Source organism: Clinocottus analis, unplaced genomic scaffold (genome assembly GCF_023055335.1).
Source record: "Clinocottus analis isolate CAN_PGR_092001 unplaced genomic scaffold, fCliAna1.0.p SCAF_21, whole genome shotgun sequence".
Lineage (NCBI taxonomy): Eukaryota > Metazoa > Chordata > Actinopteri > Perciformes > Cottidae > Clinocottus > Clinocottus analis.
The window spans coordinates 3702205-3722990 of record NW_027175943.1 but is presented as its reverse complement, the minus strand read 5'-3'; the positions used below and the strand labels follow the sequence as shown (position 1 = coordinate 3722990).

Genomic DNA, 20786 nt, shown 5'->3' with positions numbered 1-20786 from the left:
TGAATGGATGAGAAACAGGTGAGTGAGCAGTGGGATGACAGGTATGACTGGAATCACTCGGCATGGACGGCAGCCAGATATAGGCAGAGATCATTTGTAGCGGCTGGCGAACTATTCATACAGACACCACCTGTCTTTCATTGCTTTCATTGCATTGAACAGGAAAGACAAGGCCACGTAAGCCCAGAGACAAGGCGGAGGAGGAACCACGAGCGCACATTAAAGTGGAGGCAGATCACAAGACAAACCGCAGGAAGCAGCAACGTTAAAAGGGTGACCGGGGTCAAGGAAGTGGATGGAAACAGGAGGATTCACAGGAAAACAGGAGCAGGCGAAACCTGGGAACCATGCAAAGTAAAGTTTGGTACAAGGACAGCCATTGTCTCTGAAGAAAAAGTGAGACGTGCAAACACAAAAACAACTTAAAATACAAAAAAAAACAAAGAGTTCTGAGAGAGCCGTACAGATGGTTATAAAGTAGTGAGTTAACGGATGTTTAAGAGTATAATGCAAAGTTACAAGGTCTTCACAAACTAATCAACTAACAAATGATTAAATTGCAAATGTATTTGTAAATGAAAGCAACAAATAACTTTACTGAGCGTCAAGCTTTTGAATGAGCAAACACAGTTCGTTTGCATTTTTATTTTGCTTTTTTAGTTAGTGTGGATGGAGATGAGGGGGCAGATGGCAGAGCAACACACACACAAGCAAACACACACCGTACATCAGCGGTGTGCTGACTCATATCCAGAGCGGCAACGTGTCAGCTCAGTCATGAAGACAAACTTGATTTTGGACTCGAAGACGCAGCAACAGAGTGAGAATCGGGCCTGTGGCTTTTTCGTCAAGGCCGGGTCATGAAGAGGAAGCGCAAGAGGTCCAGGACCAATCAAACAGCTTGGGGGATGGAGAGGGGGGGTATTTGGAGGTATCCTGTTCTCCCTACCTGGGGAGGCAGCGTCCCCATCCAGCAGGTTGTCGTCCTCGGTGGTGTGGAAGTCCATGACGACGCCGGCTCCATCCAGCAGCTCCTCGTCGCTGCTGGCGCTGGCGATGCTGTTGTAGCTGTTCCTGCAGTAGCCTCTGTGGTACAGCTGCTCCGACTCCATTTAGCAACGCACCGGTGCCCTGGGTGATAAGGAGGGAAGGAGAGAGGGGGGGTGGTGGAGATATACACACCGTGTTGTGAGGACGCTAGTTAAAGAGGCTGCAAGGTGAGGTGGGACCGTACACGGATGAGCAGGGTGGGATGTCAACGTGCATATCGACTCACAGGAAGAAAAAAACGACAAAGACGGACGGGCGCTCAGTGAGGCCGTGATGGAGGGATCAATAGTCGGACATACATTTAGGGTCCGGCAAAAGGATCTCCAGAGCCGTTTCACGGACAAACAAAAGCCAGAGCTGAAAGACAATCATCTGGTCACATGATCGATCAGGTTATCCGTCACATTTCTGTCCACTTATATTTGGAGAACGAGGCAACTGGTGGTTCCACTTGAAAACCAAAAGATCAAGCGGCCATGAGAAGTGCCCACTCAGAAAACTACAAAGTACTTTCCTATATGACACACACAGAGAGTTGTACCCATTTAATCTTTCTTCTTACCAAAGAGATTATCACGATAGATCAAGATATAACTATGCAATATTCTTTTCGATCACTGGCTTCAATTTCTGCAAGTCTCTCACAAACCCAGATGGTATTACTGTATATATTTTTTAAAGATCCTTTTTCTGTGTTTCAATAAACAGAGTTAGTTTTGTCTTCGTGTCCAAGTGTTCTTGGCAACAACAACAAAAAGGTAAATACAGACACAAATCTGTGCAGCTATATTATCGCGGCGCAGACAACCTTGAGAGATCAACCCTGCAGCGCTCGGTGATGGAAGAGGAAGTCAAACGAAAACGGGAAAGAGGCGGGAGGCGAGAAGGAAGGGACGCTGGACGTCTGTCAGAGTGAAAGATGGACGCCGGCTGTCAGCCGTTCCAGACACGAGGACGAAGGACTGGGGGAACAAATATCTTGGAGCCCGTCACCGGAGATGTTAGCAGCGGAACAAGAAGACAGCACACCTGTGATTCATCAGCACGTCTGCTGTGCAGCCGACATGAAAGCCAATATCTCAGCTCATCTGGCAGCAATTAAAAAGAAAGGAATAAACTAATTACAAGTTATTCCAGCGTGACCTTGAGATGGGGGAAAATATAGGCAAGCACACTATACAGCACATATGATGAATACATATTTTACCTAGTTTTAAATTGGGATGATTTTTTAATTTTTAATGTTGTTCTTGAAGTAAAGTGAGAACTCTTATTGACTGATGACATAAGATATTCTTAATTTAAATAATCTAAACCCCCTCTGTGCTGAAAACTGGTCAATGTTTAGTGACTGGAGTTTGTCTGCAATTTTGTGGATGCTATAATGTTACATTTCGTCATTTAAATACACAATAAAATCTGAAAATATTTGCATTCCTGTTAGGGGGGGTAGTAATGCATTTAGCCAGAAATGAGCTTTGCAGCTTTTGTAATTCTTTGTTTCATAATTTGTTTATTTCCTTTAAAAAAATAAAGTTTAAATTGTAATTTTTTTTCAGCAGTGATGTAACGGGTGATTGCTGCACATAAAGTGGACTATTTTTAGAATGAGGGATTACAGTAACACATTAAATTGAGAGGGTGATTATGGGACGAACAAAGAAGAGTGGCGTCAACGCGCCACACTTCACCGGTGCTTAGACATCGCCCCCCTGTGGAGGAGCTGGGAACTGCACCACGATCTATGACCAAACGTGACAGACGTGACCTTAAAGGATCCGCACCAGCCCAACGAGCACAAGGACAGTCCAATGACACCTGACAATTAAGATAGCCTGAAGACATTTATAGGATATCTGTCTCAGATGAGGCATGATGGGTCACAAAGTAAAAAAAAAGAAAGAGAGTTGAGGAGAAAGATAGATGTTTAATGTGCTGCCTTCACTAATCCGTTACGGTCTGACAGGCGGCTTCATATTCTTCTTGATATCTCCGGGAAAACCTGGGCCTAAATTTCTAAGCTGCCTGAATGGATTCCACTTTCTACTTGTCTTGTTATTCTCCTGTGTGCGGCCACAATAAAAAGGAAGTGAAGAAAAGTGAACGATGGAGTCAGCAGAATTTAGGCAAAAAAGGAAGTAATGTAAAGCAATTTAAAAGAGTTTCAAAGTGAAACAGACATTATTTCACTTGTGAAACGTTTCTAAATTGGTAAAAAAAAAAAAAACACCTATTTGGCTGCTCTGCACTGCATATTATCACAAAGAATTCATACTTTAAGCATTAATTTGGATATATTCCCTATTTTAGATGTTGGGCGTTGCAGTGAAAGTTACTCTCCTCTCACAAATAGACACTTTGTTATGGTAGCACCCCCGCCTCCAACGGGGCACAAAGCTATCAAGAACAAAAAGCTCTCTGCGAGCGCCAAACGGTGAAACTGACGCCCGTTAATCCTCTTTGGCACAAAGTCTATAATGTGAGGCAAAGAGGGAAGAGAAACTTTCCCTGCGCCAACAACCAGCAATGATTCACCAGCAGACAGGACTTCCCTCTGAGCGATATCACATCAGCGCGGCCAGGAAATTCAATTCCGCTCGCGTTCGCAGAGTCAATCTGGAGGCCGGGATCGTTTGTGCGATGTCACCTTTTGACCTCTAGACGCACTGAAGAATCAAGCATCATGTTTAAAGAAAGATTATCTTTAAATCCTCTTTATTCTTTAGTCTCCTTAAACTATTTTTGATTGGATTGAAACTAAGCTTTTGTGGTTTGAGATGTAAAGAAGACATTTAATCTCAGCTAGTGTTGCGTTGGCTGCCTCAACAAACAGCCAATGGGATTGGATTGTTGTAAAAAAAGAAGCTCCTTGTGCAAAACGCAGGTTCATGACCCTTTTATGTCTTGTTCAACAAGATGATCTTCACAAATAGAAATTACTTTTATGATTTATGAGGTGTAAATGTTGTGCGACGACGTTCAGTCATCTCATCTTCACATGTGTTAGAAAGCGACTATATTAAAATATAAAAATTCTCAAGTGGGAATGTATTTTATGATGTGGAACAAAATGTTAAACATCCTAACCAAAAACCCATAAAGAAAACCATTAACTTTGAGATGAGGGAACCGGAAGGGAAAAGAAACGCTAAATCATTTCCAGGTTTTCAGACTTGTTCCTGCGGCGCGTCTGAAGCTCTTAACGATGGCTGTTTTAATTAGACGTGTCGTCTTTCATCCCCTTTTCTCTCCACTGGTGACATCTGAATAGAAAGCTATAATCATGAAAACTCATTTGTGTTTCCCGTTCAATCTTTGCGACGGTAACCGAAACAGTAATTATGTCAGAGAGCCGAGAGACTGTTGATCATCGAGGAGCTACTATCCGACGAGTCGGGTTTCATTTCGCTGACCGAGGATAAGCGGAGGAGAGGGAGGCGTGTGTGTGTGTGTGTGTGTGTTTCTCCACAGGTGAAAGCATGCATGTGTATGTATCCCAGAGTTTTTTTGTATTACACCTCAGTGTTGTCAGTCCAAAAACAAAACTGTATCTCTAGGAAGTTAGCATCTGTCAGTGCGTGTGTGTTTGTGTGTGTGTGTTCGATATCATCAGCACATTCAGTAGTAAGGGAACAAAATGTGGTGGGGACTGTTGATGATTGTGCAACTTTTAGTAAATCCTTTTGCTTTTTGACTGTTTTTTTTAATGTTTTAATGAAAGCTCTTAATGTTGTTTTAATCTTATTTTCTTCTCCATTTTGTTTTGATGCTTTTATTGGTTTTAAGTGACGCACTTTGAAACGCCTTGTTGTTGAAATGTGCTACACAAAGACACTCGCCTCGCTGACGTTACACAACTATGAGCAGCGAGGGCCGCTATCTTCCTCCAGCTGGTCACTATGGAGGTGTTGCCCAGGCGACCGTTGCCGGGACGTGACTCAGCGTTTCGAGCCTCCAACCGACGGGCTCACACCTCCTCCAATAGACGGAGGCCAATAACTTCAAAAAGACAACAGGCGATCAATAGAGGGATTGCACATCAGCTCCAACGCAACAGCTGGAGCTCTCAGTCCTCACACAGCTGCTGCAGATGTGCAGCCACGTAGTAGTAATAATAAAATATATATATATTATAATAACAGCAACAACTTTATATAATAGAGCACAACGTTTTACAAAGTGCTCGCAAAGCAAAGTCATACATAACTTAAATACTTGTAAACAGAAGAGGACCACACCATAAAAGGCAATAAATACAACAAAACCAACACACAAAATAAATAAAATAAACAAAGAAAAACAGGGGAACTAAATAACTGCATAAAAGATAGTGAGGTAAGGTTAGTGATGTCAGCTTGAGAAAATAATACCCGGGAAAACATGCAAATACTATGAAGAACTCTCTGTTCATACTAGAAGCTTTCACTGGATTTAACTAATATTAAATAGGTTATCACAACATCTATTGATCATTTCATGAAATCATTTAGTCTACATCATGTAGATTAGATATGAATCAATATATACTGCTGGGTCAAGGGGAGAGAGAAAAAACACAACAAACCAGAAGCAAGTCTCACAGAAGAGAGGGGAAGCTCCTACTTCTACAAAATGAATGCTGAAATATGAATAATATGAATAATACATGTCCGACCTGCAGCCATGCAGTAAAAGAAATGCAGCCATTGAAAAAAACGTGTGTATGCGTGTGTATTTTTCAGCGATCAATTGCATCAAGCCTACGTAAGTCTGACAATATTGGTTTATTCTGAAGATGCAAAACTAAAAGAAGGAGATTAATGTAAATCTAACTGCTGGTAATGTCCATTGTGAAGTGAAAACAACTCCCGATATGATAATTAAAGGAATCTCATTATGAGCTACTAATCGTTCAGGAAGAGCATGACTCACTGCAAAACAGAACTCTCATCATGGAGAACAATGGCTGATGTTTTCATCTTGGACATAAGGAAGTGAAAGTCAAGACATGATTTAGAAAGATTTTTGTTGTGGTTGTCGTCCGATCTTCCAGATGGACAAACTAGAAGACAGTCTGTGATCGTGCAGGAGGGGAAGGAGATAAACTCCTAAATGAGACGTCCCGACTGTCTGTCTGTGGATGAAACTCGGAGGTCGTGCTTAATGAAGCGAAAGACAGACAGACGTAACACAATCAGCAGCGCTGATTAAACCAACTGTCATAGCAAATCCAATAAGGCGCCGGGTGGAAGGAGAAAGGACCACAAATGGTTAAAACATAAACTGAATGACTGAACGGTGATGGAGTGGAACGGTAAAAGTGGGAAAACATTAACTTAAGTTCATGTTTGACATTGAACTGCTTTAAATGCAACATTTTGTCGACAGGTCTTGTTTAGAAAACGCACATTTTGTGTTGTAAAGAGACACGTTTGCAGTCATTTGAGTTGTTTTAATTATCGTCATTCAACAAGCTGATATGACAAATACTTGCTGGTTCCTGCTTCCAACATGTGAGAGGTTCTTTCTCTGGTTCACATCACTGTGGATCAAACCTTGTGGGATCATGCAATGAGCACTATTCACTTATCTATGTATTCAACGGACTACGTGACAACAGAAAGTCAACTGTCATTTTCTTATCTTACTTACTACTATCTGTAGTACTATCTTACTACATTTTAGTTTTATTTAATGCACAAAATGTCAACAAGTTACAACAAACAATTGTATTAACGCACAGTCTAAAGACATGCTGTGTCATGTGGCAATTGTGAATGCTATATGCTTTACTTGACCTTTATGTTAAATAAATTCACAATAAATGAACACACTGACTGTAGTGGAAAACAGCAATTATAATTTACATTTTATATTTAAATAGTTTTATTATGACAATGAAAAAGACAAAAATAAATAAATTCACATTAAATAATGAACTTTTTAACTAGGAAATAACGTATATGTTGCATTATAAATAAAAATCTGCTTTATAATCAATTAGATTGGATTACGAAGACACATACTAGTCATATTGTCTCATTTTTTAGCTTACATTAAAAAAATCTCTTTTTTTTAAAATCCGCCTGAAGAAAACTTCTAGTAAGTATTGTGTGAAAGTCTCATTGTTATCAAAACGCCACAATAAATATGAGTGTATTATCCAGCCCAACTTTCTACACTTTTACAAGAAGAAGAAGAAGAAGAAGAAGAAGAAGAAGAAGAAGAAGAAGAACTACTACAAATTGAAGAGAGAAGAAGACTACGGTGATTTCCAACATTCGACGATGGAGAAACCACCAACCGTCAGCCCGCGCGCACCTTGCGCCGTCACCCCCGACACGTCGTAGTGGAAACAGCCGGGTTGCGTGCACGCAACGCCGGCTTGTGTGGGCTCGGCTCCCCTCGGCGAGCAGCCAAAGGCCCGCGACCACCACCACCACCACCACCACCACCAAAAAAAAACCCGAGCATTTTGACCACTAAATATTCTCATGTAAGGTCCCGTTTTAACTGCTGCTCATGCGGCAAGAAGGGCGGGATATCCACCTCGTGAGTTCACTAAATGTGACAGCGGGAAGAGGATGGAGACACGGCCTCGGGTGGTGAAACACACACACAGACACACACACACACACACACACACACGTCTGCCCCCCTCAAACACACATAGCTAACCGTCATACCCGCGAAAGAAGGAGAAGAAGAAGAGAAGAAAGCGCGTTACCTTCCTGACGCCTCAATTCCAGCTCGGACACGACAATTCATCCTTTTTTAGGGTTGTTGTTGGGTTGAAACGGGTTTTTTTGTGTGTTTCCTCACACGAGTGGATTTGACATTCTCCTCATCATGATGGTGTTTTCTTTTTTCAGTCCCATTCCTGTGTCAGTGACGTTCACTTCCTGTTTCCCATCCTCGCGGGGGGCGAGGGGAGGGGGGGCATAGAGAGGAATATACTGTGTTACTGCAGTGCTGGAGAGGAAGTACTTATATCTTTGAGTAAAAGTACTTAAACCTCAATATAAGAATACTACAACACAAGTAAAAGTCCTGCATTCAAAATGCTACTTAAATTTGAAAATATATACTCATCATTTGCATGTAGTCTAAATACAAAAGTGCACTCATTGTGTGTGGTATATTGGTCAGTAAAATGTTCATCAGTGTTTTACTATTATATTGATATTATGTACGTTGCATTTTGCTGCTATAGATGATTATAGTGATATACATATCATATATAGATTATAGTGTACTCATTAGATTAGATATTCTTTTATTAGTCTCGCAGTATGGAAATTTCAGGATTACAACAGATCAATTTCAGTAAATCAGATTTACTTGAGTATTTATATTTTACAATATCTCACTTTATTGTAAAGCACCTTGAATGTCTTACATGTTATGTCAGACTAATGTGTATGCATCTCAGCTGAGGATTTAATAGCAAACCCCCTCAGACGGTGTTAAAGCTGAAGCAGGTGGAGGTGAACACAGATGTAACCTGCTGGTGTTTTGCATTACAGCAGGTGAATGTTAACTCAACTTTCTCTGACATACAGCTTATAAATACTGGAACTCCTTTTCACTGGTAAACCGTGCAGCTTTTATTCGGAGGAATATGCAATATGTTGGTGTCGGGCACTGTGCGATATTCTTTGTTCTAGTGTTACTGTGTGTTAACGACAGTTTGATTGTATTGTGTGTAGGAGGTGTTGTCTCCTCGAATGCAAGTGTTTACTTTTTACTCCACTACGATTCTTTGCTATCTTAAGTGACTTTGCAGATTTGTGTATATACTGTACATGTTAAAAATCAACATTAACATATGAAAATGTATGAAAAAATGTATGAAAATGATTGGTGTGTTACCTTCAAGCAGAAGGAAGAAAGTGAACTGTGTATTTTGTTACAGAAGACAAACAAGTGAAGGTGATGTTTCAGATGTTTTGAGTTTATAATCTTTCAGCAAAACAGTATTTGATTTAAATAAATCATTTGAACATATCCATGCAGTCCCACAGATTAATATACATCTGTAATTTAACCAGAACGGGAATGTTTTACCACCATTTTCCTCCCGTTTCTAATATAGTTACCACCCAACAGCGCCATCTATCGACCAACGTGAGTAATACTGTTTTACAGACTTTCTTGATCCTGAGTGAGCTTTAAAAATAAAATTGAGATTATCTACTGCAGTGGAAACCAAATTACTCAAAAGTTAAACCGGAAAAGCCGAGATAAAATTCTTCATGTTTCCTCCAGATGTTTTCCATTAATAAACAAGCGATAATAAATGTTTCTTTTGATTTCTCTCCAATCAAATGACTTAAAGTGTTCATAATGCAGCGTGACGGAGACCTGCGCCGCCCACAGAGCTGGTCAGGTGCTGCTGGTCAGGTGCTGTCCAGACTGTGATAGAAACCGCTGTCTCTGCGGTGCTGTTGGACCGGCATGCTCCTCCTGGTGCTGCCGACCTTCTCCGGGTCGACCTCCACCAGCACCACGCCGGGCTTCTCCCCGCCGCAGTCAGCCAGCACCTCGCCCCACGGGTCCACCGCCAACGCGTGGCCGTACGACCGCCGCTTCTCGGTGTGCCGGCCGACCTGCGCGGCCGCCAGGACGAAGCATTGGTTCTCGATGGCTCGCGCCCGGAGCAACACCTGTGAAGGGAAACATGGAGTTGATGTTTGCTTTTTTAAAAGAAATAGTTTTCCCATCCCTGTTCTCTTTGGTCTTATGATGACTCGTCCCACCTCCCAGTGAGCAGCTCCCGTTGCTTCAGTGAAGGCCGACGGGTACGTCAGAATCTCTGCCGCGTGCCTTCGCAGAGCCAGCGATAACTCGGGGAATCTCACATCGTAGCAGATGCCCAGGCCAACCTGTGGAGTCAGAATAAAAACAGTCAAAGCAAAGACTCAGAAACACCAACAGATGTTAGCGTTAAACTTTACAGCTGGAACGTAAAAGTGGATCCAAAATATGCCTGAACATTTTCTCCATGATATAAAAAAAAAATTAATTCAGCAAGAAGAATGTAGAATTTCTGTTTTCAGAACTTTAAATTCCTGATTAAAAATGTGTTTCTTTCCAGTGAGGTCACTCCAAACCTGACAGTAAAATACATAGGTTGCATGTGAAGACAAGACATATTTAGCATTAGGCTACACATATACTAATACCCCCCCCCCCCCCCCCAACATCTTTCTGTCAACTAATATAAATAAGCCAAGTGCATTTAATTGGTGATAATTACTATCTCTTAAAATGGCACCTTGCCGATGGGAGTTTGGACCGGAGACACGAGGGACGGCCCAGGGACGGTGAAGGCGCTTTCTTTAAGTGACACACCTTTTTCTGGCAGTTCCACATCAAACAAATGAGACTTCCTGTAAACTGAAACGACGTCACCTGTGGGTGAAACGACAGCGCGTCAGCGTGTCGACCCCAAAGGGGTCACGGGGTGGACAACATGGACGGCAGTGAGGAAGCCCTTTTTGCGTAATTGTTGAAGGAGCTGTACCTTTATCGTTAATTATGACGTGACTGTTGTAGATTCGTCTGTCGGACTCCCAGTCATGTCCTCGTTCATGAAATCCTCCAAGAGACAGCCACACTTCCAGCTTCCTGGAAGAAGGACGTGTTCAAATACCTGAAGAAATCCTTAAAAAGTGACAGTTATTCACAGCCTCCACATGTGACAATAGCAGCGTAACTGCCTGCTGATAGATTGTTGTCGACACAGAATACATATTTACACTAGTAAACATACAAAACCCAGATCGGCTCTCTAGCTCTAAATGCACACGTCTTTCTTCCTTCTACTCATTCATGAAGCCACCAGTATGTTTTGCTTCTTCACCTTGTCCTGAAGCACTGTATCTATTAAAAAAAACTTGTTTAAACACTTTCTTTATTTGCTTGGTTAAGTAAATATTTGCAGAATGAATTTAGAACTATATAATAGTAGTTTATCCAGCAGTTTACTGGAAAATATCTGTTCTCAGAGCAGAACTGAGCAGACGTTTCCGTCAAAGTGGGACGCAGACCAAAAAAAACTCAAAACAAACCTGGGATGAGAATTAAAACCTCTGTTTGTTTACCTGGCCAGTTGAGTGTATTTAGAGATTGTGTCTCCCGCCAGGCTCTCAGACAGCGACAGCGTCTCCTCTTGACTGGATCCGATGTAGTCGAAGCCCTCTGGGAGGAAGACCATGCAGGCCCCTCGCTCCTTGGCTTCCTCCACCAGCTGCTGACAGGCGGAGAAGTTGGCCTCTTTGTCCGGGGTGGCTGTCATCTGACACACGGCTGCCACCGGGCGAGAGGACGTCGACATCCTGCACGGACAAGAAGTCCGTGGACAACCATGGTTGACCATTAACAGAACTGGTTATTTTGTTATATAATCATTGTGTAATATTGTCTTATGGGGACATTCAAATGCAATATGTTAATTAAAAACTCTACGCAATCTATTCATACACTGACTTGCAGGTATCAACTTTACTTTATTAGCATAACACAATACAAATGTAGGTTCTGTCAAAGGGTCCTGGTTTAGAGGGACAGCAGATAGTTAGCAAAACAATACAGCCCCTTGTCAGGATTATAAGATCACCTGGTTTGCAGCTTGATCCGTCGTCTCAGAACTGGGCAAGAGGTCAAATTCTTTGCAGAAGTTCCCAAAATGCACCTGACCATGAACATTGACCCAAGTGACCCGCACGCCAGGTCGCGTTTAGTCAATGTTAGAAGCACATACTGTGTGATTGGTTCAGTGTGCAGCAGGAAGAATCTGCTGGCAACTGTCTTCTTCTGTTGTTAATCAGAGGATAGAAACCCAACATGAAGGCCCACCGCCTCCACCTGCTGGAGAGTACTTGCTTTTGTCTGACAAAGTGTGAAACACTGGAGTGTTGAGCGAAATGTGCTTTTCTTATTGATGTATTGATGAAAAAACAATACCCTCAATTATTATCTTGAACATTTTTAGGGACAGATCCTAATAAATATCAGTTGCACCGTTTCAGTTAGTGGTCCTTTTGGGGGATGTAGTTTATGATGACGCTGAATATTGAATAGCATAATGAAAGGTGTTTGCGATAACATAGTTTTGAAATGTTGATGTATTTGAACATATGAACATTCAGATCAAAACATGATGTGTCAGAATGATAAAAATGGCTGTTCATAAATGCCTTATAAAAATATTCTAGGCATTCACAATGTAGTTGGGTTTTTATTAGATCAACAGTGGAAGTGTACATTACTTCAAGTACTGTATTCAAGTACAATTTTGAGGTACTTGTACCTTACTTGAGTATCTCCATTTTGTTTGTTTTCTTTTCTTCTCCACTACAAGGAAATATGTGCTTTTCACTTACATTTATTTGATCACTTTACAGATTTATCTTGTTATTACACACTATACTCATCAGATATATTATGATGTATTATAAAAGGTTAAGATAAGACTATACCACAAGCTAGCAAGTAGAGTACAAAATAATTAAAATAAGCTCCACATTTGCCGGCTGCTTGACTTCATTTCCACTCAGGCACTCTCGTGAGCTAGCTCTATACGAACTGCCTGGGGTCCTTCTCAGCAACACCCTTCCAAGATGGCAGCCAACAGTAGCAGCACGGGCAGCAAAGCCAGCATCACCGCCGGTGGAAAACCGTCCGGCCCGTCGGCCGAACAGGTACTTTCCCCTCCACTTAGGGCTGCTTTCGTCGGGCCACTCGTTGTTGCTGCTGCTCGGTCGAGTCCCGCGAAGCTGAAGCCGCTGATCTGACCCCTAGTTATCTGAAGCTAACGTTAGCTTCCTCACACCGCCATCGCTCTGCTTCCTCATCACAAAACGTGACAACAGAGGGAGCCATAAATATGATATACATTTATAAAGAGGCTTTATGTTTAATTAACGTAACGTCTCTAGTGGTGAAAATGTTTCGTCCTGTTGAAAACAGTGGAAGGAGCTATTTTTTTTCACTGGAAACCATCAAATCCGATGCTAACGTCAATCAGACATCAAGTATTCAGATTAGTGTGTAATGATACTTTATAGTACTCCTATGTTCAAAATGCAATACAGAATCAGCCAATTATGGTGAAAGTATGCCTGATACTATTATTTAACTTTTAATTATTAAAATCCAGTAGATCAACTGCCATATATCCCAAATACTTGATTTCTAAAAATACAAAATGAAGTATCATCACTACTGTGCTGCCTCAAACTAAAATAAACCAAGATGACACAAGTCTTGGCGTCTGTTACGTTGCTGAAGGTGCTTTTTTGTGTGTGACAGGTGGTGGCATCATTTCAAAGGATGCGTCAGGAGCAGCGCGGTATGGCGTCCAAATCTGCAGAGCTGGAGATGGAGATCAACGAGCACAGGTCGGTAGCAGATGTTCCTACATCTGTAGAAATTCTCGTCATGTGTAGTTGTTTTTATTTTCAACTTTTACTTATTTCTCCTTCCAGCTTAGTAATTGACACCTTGCGGGAAGTGGACCCTTCGAGGAAATGCTTTCGTCTCGTAGGAGGAGTGTTGGTGGAGCGGACGGTAAAAGAAGTTCTACCAGCTTTGGAAACCAACAAAGAACAGGTGATGGATGAGAAAAGAGAAAACTAGTTTGTCTAGCCAATGTCTCCCTTCAAAAGAAAAGGTCTCATTCTCTTCCCCTTTTTTTCCCCTCCTCAGATCTCCAAAATAATCGAGACCCTCAACACACAGATGCAGTCGAAAGGACGGGAGCTCACGGAGTACAGGGAACGCTACAACATCCGGTTGATGGGCGAGGGTGAAGGAGAGGCACAAGGCCAGTCGGCATCATCTTCCAGGGACAGCGAAAGGGGCGGGTCTAAGAGCGGAGCTGGCGTTTTAGTGTCGTAGTAACACAAGGGCGACCGTAGAGCCTTATGATTTCTGCAGTACTGAAAAAATGGTCGGAGACATAAAATCTAGGTTTCAAAAATTTTACTTTTCACAGGAAAAAGATTTGTTTTGATTAAATTTCCACTTTACATACCTCACTTGGTATTGAAGTTCTTTTGCAAAAGACACAAACTTGCGACACATCGTGTTACATATGTGTGAACGCCGGTGCATTTAACAACTAAGGCCGTTGGCTTTGCTTCTGCCTTTTAGTGTCGCTGACCATTTTAATTTCTAAAGTACTTGTTTTAGTCTTACTCACATTTACAAATGAGCAAAATAGTGTTTTACTGTATCAGATTACTGAACTATTTCCCCCCATTTAAGGTGCCATGTTAAAAATACAATACTCGTCCAATGCCTACACCTGACTAGAGTGCACATGGTTATTAAATTAAAACTACATCACAGTGCATATTTCGGTAAACACGTATTTTGAACCAACAACTTCAAAATCAGGTGAAAATAGAAAAAAGCTGAATTCACAGAGCCTTTTAAGAAGGTTTAGCTTTTGAGAAAGTCACCTTCACCAAAGCAGTATAGGACCTGTGAGGCATTTGGACAACAATTATGAGCACGAACAAGAGAATATACCGCCAACATGTGACGATAGATCAAACTTAATGTCTCTTTGTTTTAGTCACGACACATCCACTCGTCAGAGCTACCACCACAACCTCAATATTTAATGAAGCCCTGCCATTGAAAACACAGTGGACGTTGTCATGTTCTTTATGATCTGTAGCACATGCTTGAGCTCGGTTAAATTAATTTGTTAACTCGGTCTAAACTGAGGAAATGCGGCCTCGAACCTGACGCGTGCCGTCTGCACTGTTCATGTTGTAGTGAAGACAAACATGTTTTTGTTGATGGTCTTGAATAAAAGAATGTCACAATTGTGATTTTTGTGTGGTGTCTTTTATACTTGCTACTCCATGTTTATCACTGTTGTAACTTTTTGCACAGTTAAATCCATTCAAGCAGCGTCCCATGCATGTGTTCGGTAAATCTGATATTTAGCTTCCACATATATAACAATGTGGCCGGTGAATTGCTAATAATGCAGTCAAATTTAAAATAGGGAAGAGTATCACGGCATGTGATTGTTTTAGCAAAATATATGGATATTCAATCACGAGACATAAGATCCTATATGTTATACAAATTTCTGCTTGTTTTATTGTTTAGGTCTCATTTATTTTAAAGATTAAAATAATATATGGTGATACTGTGTCATACCCTTCTATACAGAGAAGAGTACCACAGCACACTCGCATGTTGATTATTAAGCAAAATACGTTCTAGAATCTAGACTCTTAATTCTAGACTCCATAAAAATCAAAATTCACACCGACGAGGATGGGATTCGAACCCACGCGTGCAGAGCACAATGGATTAGCAGTCCATCGCCTTAACCACTCGGCCACCTCGTCTTATGGACTCCTTCTACAAGTCACATGGCTTTTTAAAAACAAAATAAAGCCCATGACAGACAAAAGTCACTTTTGATTTCACGCCATCGCTGTCACATAAACCGAAGATTTACTGAAAGCCGCTTTTTATTCATTTCCACCCGTGACCCGTCAGCCACCGCTCAGCTAACACCAAGCCGTGCTACGGGATCCGGCGGCGCCTTTACTCCCGACATTACGGTCGTTACGTAGAGACATGCGCCGCTGTCGCAGCAGCAGCAGCAGCAGCAGCAAGGTAACAGCCGTGTTGTCTTTTGATGGAGATCACGGACACTGGGATTATATTCAACGTTTCATCCGCGCTGTCGAGGCTCGCGCGTGGGAAAAATCTGGGGGCATCTGTGCCACTAAACCAGCAGACGTCATGCACGCAGTCGTTGCGTTTCCAGCCTGGTAGGCTGCGGCGTTAGTTAGCATGTCGGTGGTGTTAGCTGCTGCGCTCGGACAGAAATAGCCTCGCTCCAGGTGTCTCCCCCTCCCGGAACCTGCTTTTGCGTGCACTCGTCGGGGTCATTTTTTTGCAGTTTCTCTGGAATGCATCTCTCCAAGAAATGCTCCGTCTTCAAAGTGGTGCTGAGTGCTCTGCTGCTCGTGGCGCTCCTGCAGCTCATGTACCTGTCCTTCCTCTCCAAGTTCCACGGCAAGCAGCAGCGGTACCGATACTCTGAGCTCTTTGGAGGCTCCGGGGGCAAGAAGAATGGGCACCCCGAGAAAAACTCTCGGAAGGAGCGCCTGAGGTACTCGCTGTCCACCGGGGGGATCTTCGACAACAGCGGGCAGTACCGGGTGTACAAGAACTTGATCAAAAGTGATTTCACCACAAACCTGAAGCCGGGATCCGACCCCGGCTCCGGGGTCCTGGCGTTAGCCACGCACACGACCATCAACAACCTGCACCACCTGGAATCCCTGCTGGACAGGTGGCACAACCCGCTCTCCGTGGCCATATTTGCGCACGGGCAAGATGTCAAGTTTGCCACCGCTCTGGCCTACGCGCTCAGCTTCTTCTGCCCTCAGATCCAATCTCTGGTGGACTTCCACCTGGTCTGCCTCTCCGGGGAGATGGCCAGCTTCCCTGACCAGGACCGGGAGCACTTTGCGGGGCTCGAGGACTGCGCGTCCGTGTTCTCCAGGCTGGAGACCCACCGGGACAAACACAAGAACTACGCCATCACCGGGAACGTCTCGTACCCCAACAACCTGCTGCGCAACGTGGCCCGCGGTGGCACGGAGACCTCCTACATCCTGGTCATCGACATCGACATGATGCCGAGCGCGGACCTGCACCAGCACTTCCTGGCCATGATCCTGGCGCGCGAGCCGAGGAGCGACGAGGTGTTCGTGCTGCCGGCCTTCGAGATCCGCCACGCGCGGAAGATGCCCGCCAACAAGGCGGAGCTGGTGCAGCTCTACCAGGTGGGTGAGGTCCGGCCCTTCTACGAGGAGCTGTGTCCCCGCTGTCAAGCCCCCACCAACTACTCCCAGTGGGTCAACAGCCACGTCAGAGAGACGGGCACCCTGGAGGTCGCCCACACGCTCACCTGGACGGACCCCTGGGAGCCCTTCTACATCGGGCCCCACACGGTGCCGCTGTACGACGAGAACTTCAAGCAGTATGGCTTCAATCGGATCAGCCAGGTGATGTACAGTTTTAAAATGCTTCATTCTTGACTTTGCACATTTCTATTTTGATTTTTAAATAGAACATAACTTCCGGGTCCACATACTAACCGAAGAAGACTGAAAAGCTGGTAAGTGGGAGTTAAGATTGTTTGTCTTATGCAGAGCAGGTAAATAATCACACTTAAGAAGTGACAACTAGTGATACTTTCACTTTAAATTACTGGATTAAGGGAGAAATACACATTTAACACATGAAAGTCAATGTACTTTGAATAAGGAGTACCACACCATCTGTAAAAACTCTCTAAATGGAGCATTAGTCATATTCTGCATATTTTTGGACTGAAAGCCTGTGTAAAAAAATGGGGGTGTGGCATTTGAAAGGTAATTCAATAAGCAGGGGCAGTTTAACAAAATAGTTGCATTATAGGAAGCACAAGATCCAGTGTTTTAAGAGTTTGACCCACACTGAGGACTCAAAGTCAGGATAGCTTGGCTTTTTACTTTGGTTTTGACCTCTCATAGGCCCCCACCTTTATGGAAGTATGACACTGAATCAGCGGACTGGCCCTTTAACAGACAATCTTTGTTGCTGATTTATTTGATCCTCTGTCCGTCCTGTTGCAGCTTCTTCACACCGTGGTCCATCTCCTCGCCCTTCATCGCGCTACACTGAGCATCTCTTCCTTGTTTCCAGTTGTTCTTCCCGCCTCCTCTCCTTCACCCGCCCCCTCTCATCCCGTCTCCCTTCTCACGGTGTCTTTTCCCCCCCTTCCTCCAACAGGCCTGCGAGCTCCACGTGGCCGGGTACAGGTTCTCGGTGCTGAGCTCGGCCTTCGTGGTGCACCGGGGCTTCAAGATCCAAGGGGAGTTCCACGCCAGGAAGGACGAGGAGAACAAACGCAACCGCGTTCTGTTTCGCAGCTTCAAAGAGGGCCTGAAAAGCAAATACCCGTCCTCCAGCCGGCGCTGCTGAAGCAAGAGGAGGAGCACACGTCGAATAACCAAACATGCTTCTCATTTTTCACCAGATTTAGCTCCACGTCAGGCTCTCGCTGCCCGAAAACGTCCTCGATTTTTTTTGTTCTTGTTTGATTCCTCGTGGGGATGGCACAGTGGGAGTTTAATCTAATCCCACGCTTGGGTTTATTTCAAGTCCCTCTAAAAGTGAGCAGCAGGGAAAAGGTTCTCTGGAGCTTTCAGAGAATGTCCTGCTGGTTGGGACTGGAAGTGAGGAAAGATAAGAAATCTGTCTTTTTTTTATCTAATGCAAATCCGAAATCTAGATGCCATAAGATCAACATTAATATGAAGCATATGATGTACCTTTTCTATTTTAGAACACCTTTGAGCCGGTGTAGATACGGAAATAGTCTCGGAGAGACATCCTGAGTTCAGTTACAGGACGTTAGAGGCTCAACATTTCATGACAGCGGATCAAAGATGGCTTCGTTTCTTAAAGTCCAACGTCAAATTTAGAGCTGATCGTTTTTATTATTAAAAGGTTGGAGGGGGAAAAAAACCCTTTTATCCTTAATATAAATCTACATGATGCGAATAAGGTTTAAAATGATATGACTGGCTGTATAGAAACAAGTTTCCCCGTGCAGAGAGATGTAACAGCCTTTCTGATTGGTCGATGCAAACGTAGGACACAATCATGAAACTGCCAAAATATATAATTCTCCATTTTGTTTCCTGAGTTGTTGTTGTTGTTTTTTGTTGCTGTATATATCACTTTATTTCCAGTTTTGATGTTTTTATTGAACGTTGTGCTAATCGATGACGTGGTGCGACCACCAGGTGGCGACAAATCCTTGTGTGAGAAGTGCAGCGTTGCGTATCTACGTGTATATTTATTGTGCTTGATGTGAGTGTTGGAGACACTACAGCAGAACAGGGATTACACAACGCCACTGAGATGGAAATTGACTGTCGGGCACATTTCAGACGTTCTCGGCACTCGTTCTGTCGGAAGAGATTACTCGCAAAGCACTGGGGAACTTTACTTAGAACATTGTACAACTCTACGACTACGCCAACACTGTGGAAAACTGTATTGTAACAGAGGATCTAACGCTGGTAGTCGGTTAGATTATTCTGTGGGCTGCAGCTAGAAATGTAGCATGAAGAAGAAGAAACGAACTGCACAATCAAAATGTAAACCAAACAGGAGCAGTCTGGATTTCTGTGGCAATGTGAGCTGATCACCACTAGAACATGTGAAATGATTTTATACAGTATTAAACATCACTACCACAGCTTCTGCAAAAGACGCTTGGTTACTTTTAGGTGTTAACTTGATGTGTAACTGTTGATTTTGGAGCACACTTGTTGTGTTTATGAGATATTTATTGTGGACATGTTTTAGTTTAACTGGATTTGGGTGTCATTTTTTGTTTCTTTAAATGACCCTAAGCAGGAAAACTGTAGCACGAAATTGTGTTTGGTGCAAAAAAAACTATGTTTGATACGGAATATTTTTGTTTTCAGAACCACTTTAAATCCTTTTCATTTGCTGTTTTTGGAGCGAGATCCGTTTGGACGTATTACTCGTGTGATGACGTGACGTGGTACTTTTATTTCTCTATTTTGTTTTGTGTTCACACAATATAATGCCTGATTTGTATTGTTGGATTTTCTATTAAAAACCTACAGGATGACTTTGAATTCACCCTAAACTCTCAGTCATTATACTTCTTTTTTTTATTATTATCCAAACTACAGTAACTTGTTGCAACATCTCCAGTCAGCGTAAAGCTCATTGAGCACTCAGATTAAATCAATTAACTTCCCCAGAGGGATTAGTAAGGACAAGTATATTAAAAAGAGTGTTTCTAGAAGTATCACTTAAACAGGAGCCGAGGGCTCGACGAGCCAAAAACTACAAAGAGCATAAAGTTATGCTGGAACTTGTAGTTTAGCATTGCGGTGTGTCGATCGCAGGGTGGAAAAAAAAACCCCAAGATATCAGGAGGAGTATCGTTCACCGAGCACTTGACGCGGTTGACATTTACCTGTGGTGTAACATGGCTTAAGATGGGGTTTAAAGGCATCCCTGCACCAATAGCATTAGCATGTGGTGGGTGATTATACAGTGAGTGAGGTCAGCGGCTAATTAAAAGCTCCTTTTTGAGTAATTATAAGGACTAGGCCTCAGCGAGGCTCCTGTTTGATATGAACTTGTGTAACGGGGCCCAGACCGCCACGCCACCCGGGTTACATGAACAAGTATTCAGTGCATTTAATCCATCCCTGCGCTCGGTGGACCGAAGTGGCCATCTGCTGTCGAAGCAGAGCACGTGTGACGTTCGCCGCTCGTCGACCGCTCCGAGCCGCGCTGGCGTTTCGGAGCTGTAAGCCTGCATTAGCGGGCTCAACGATGAGCACGGCCACGCGAGCGCCGGCCGCACGCAACGCCGCGCTCTCGCTCTGGCTTTACACGGGCTTTCGTTGAGCGCCACCTAATCACCCCTCCACCTGACGAAGCAGTGCGGCCACTGAAATGTCTGTCACTTTTGATTTCTGGTCCAGGCATCAAGCCGCGTACTCCCAGTGATTTTAATACGCCGTGTTAGTATGAGTGCATTAAATAGTGTCTGTGCATATGAATAAGCCTCGTATTGTTTATTGTACACTCTTCTTTGAGCTACAAAAATCAGTGTTCTCACAAGGTTGATACACAAAGTTTTTTTTACTTTTCATCTTTCTTCTTTC

The 20786-nt window shown here is 43.2% G+C and overlaps 4 protein-coding genes and 1 non-coding gene across 7 annotated transcripts in view; 2 read left to right on the top strand and 3 right to left on the bottom strand.

Annotated features, from left to right (window-relative positions):
• The window catches only part of clcn3 (chloride channel 3), a 29211-nt gene extending 21305 nt beyond the window's left edge, over positions 1-7906 (bottom strand). For 2 of the 3 annotated variants that reach the window (XM_068587720.1, XM_068587716.1), the window contains exons 1-2: positions 7757-7906; positions 950-1131 (exon numbers count right to left, since the gene is read on the bottom strand). In XM_068587720.1, the coding sequence (XP_068443821.1) occupies positions 950-1112 (163 nt within the window). In that variant the 5' untranslated portion in view covers positions 1113-1131; positions 7757-7906. The remainder of the gene's footprint in view (positions 1-949; positions 1132-7756) is intronic. The other variant, XM_068587718.1, reaches the window with a different exon arrangement.
• A 1056-nt stretch (positions 7907-8962) lies between these two features.
• Positions 8963-11806, bottom strand: nit1 (nitrilase 1). The gene is made up of 6 exons (XM_068587733.1): positions 11651-11806; positions 11136-11369; positions 10556-10659; positions 10307-10443; positions 9789-9914; positions 8963-9695 (listed from the first exon to the last, which is right to left on the bottom strand). Exons 1-6 carry the CDS (start codon positions 11737-11739, stop codon positions 9429-9431), a joined length of 957 nt encoding a protein of 318 aa, XP_068443834.1. The 5' UTR covers positions 11740-11806; the 3' UTR covers positions 8963-9428.
• Positions 11807-12624: 818 nt separating this feature from the next.
• On the top strand, positions 12625-14876 carry pfdn2 (prefoldin subunit 2). The gene is made up of 4 exons (XM_068587736.1): positions 12625-12734; positions 13345-13433; positions 13521-13644; positions 13741-14876. Exons 1-4 carry the CDS (start codon positions 12654-12656, stop codon positions 13930-13932), a joined length of 486 nt encoding a protein of 161 aa, XP_068443837.1. The 5' UTR covers positions 12625-12653; the 3' UTR covers positions 13933-14876.
• A 449-nt stretch (positions 14877-15325) lies between these two features.
• trnas-gcu (transfer RNA serine (anticodon GCU)) lies at positions 15326-15407 on the bottom strand. The gene has a single exon. It is a non-coding gene; the product is annotated as a tRNA-Ser (tRNA).
• Positions 15408-15682: 275 nt separating this feature from the next.
• b4gat1 (beta-1,4-glucuronyltransferase 1) lies at positions 15683-19727 on the top strand. Its single transcript, XM_068587726.1, has 2 exons — positions 15683-17084; positions 17854-19727. The coding sequence occupies exons 1-2, from the start codon at positions 15981-15983 to the stop codon at positions 18043-18045; spliced, it is 1296 nt and encodes a 431-aa protein (XP_068443827.1). The 5' UTR covers positions 15683-15980; the 3' UTR covers positions 18046-19727.
• Positions 19728-20786: the final 1059 nt, after the last annotated feature.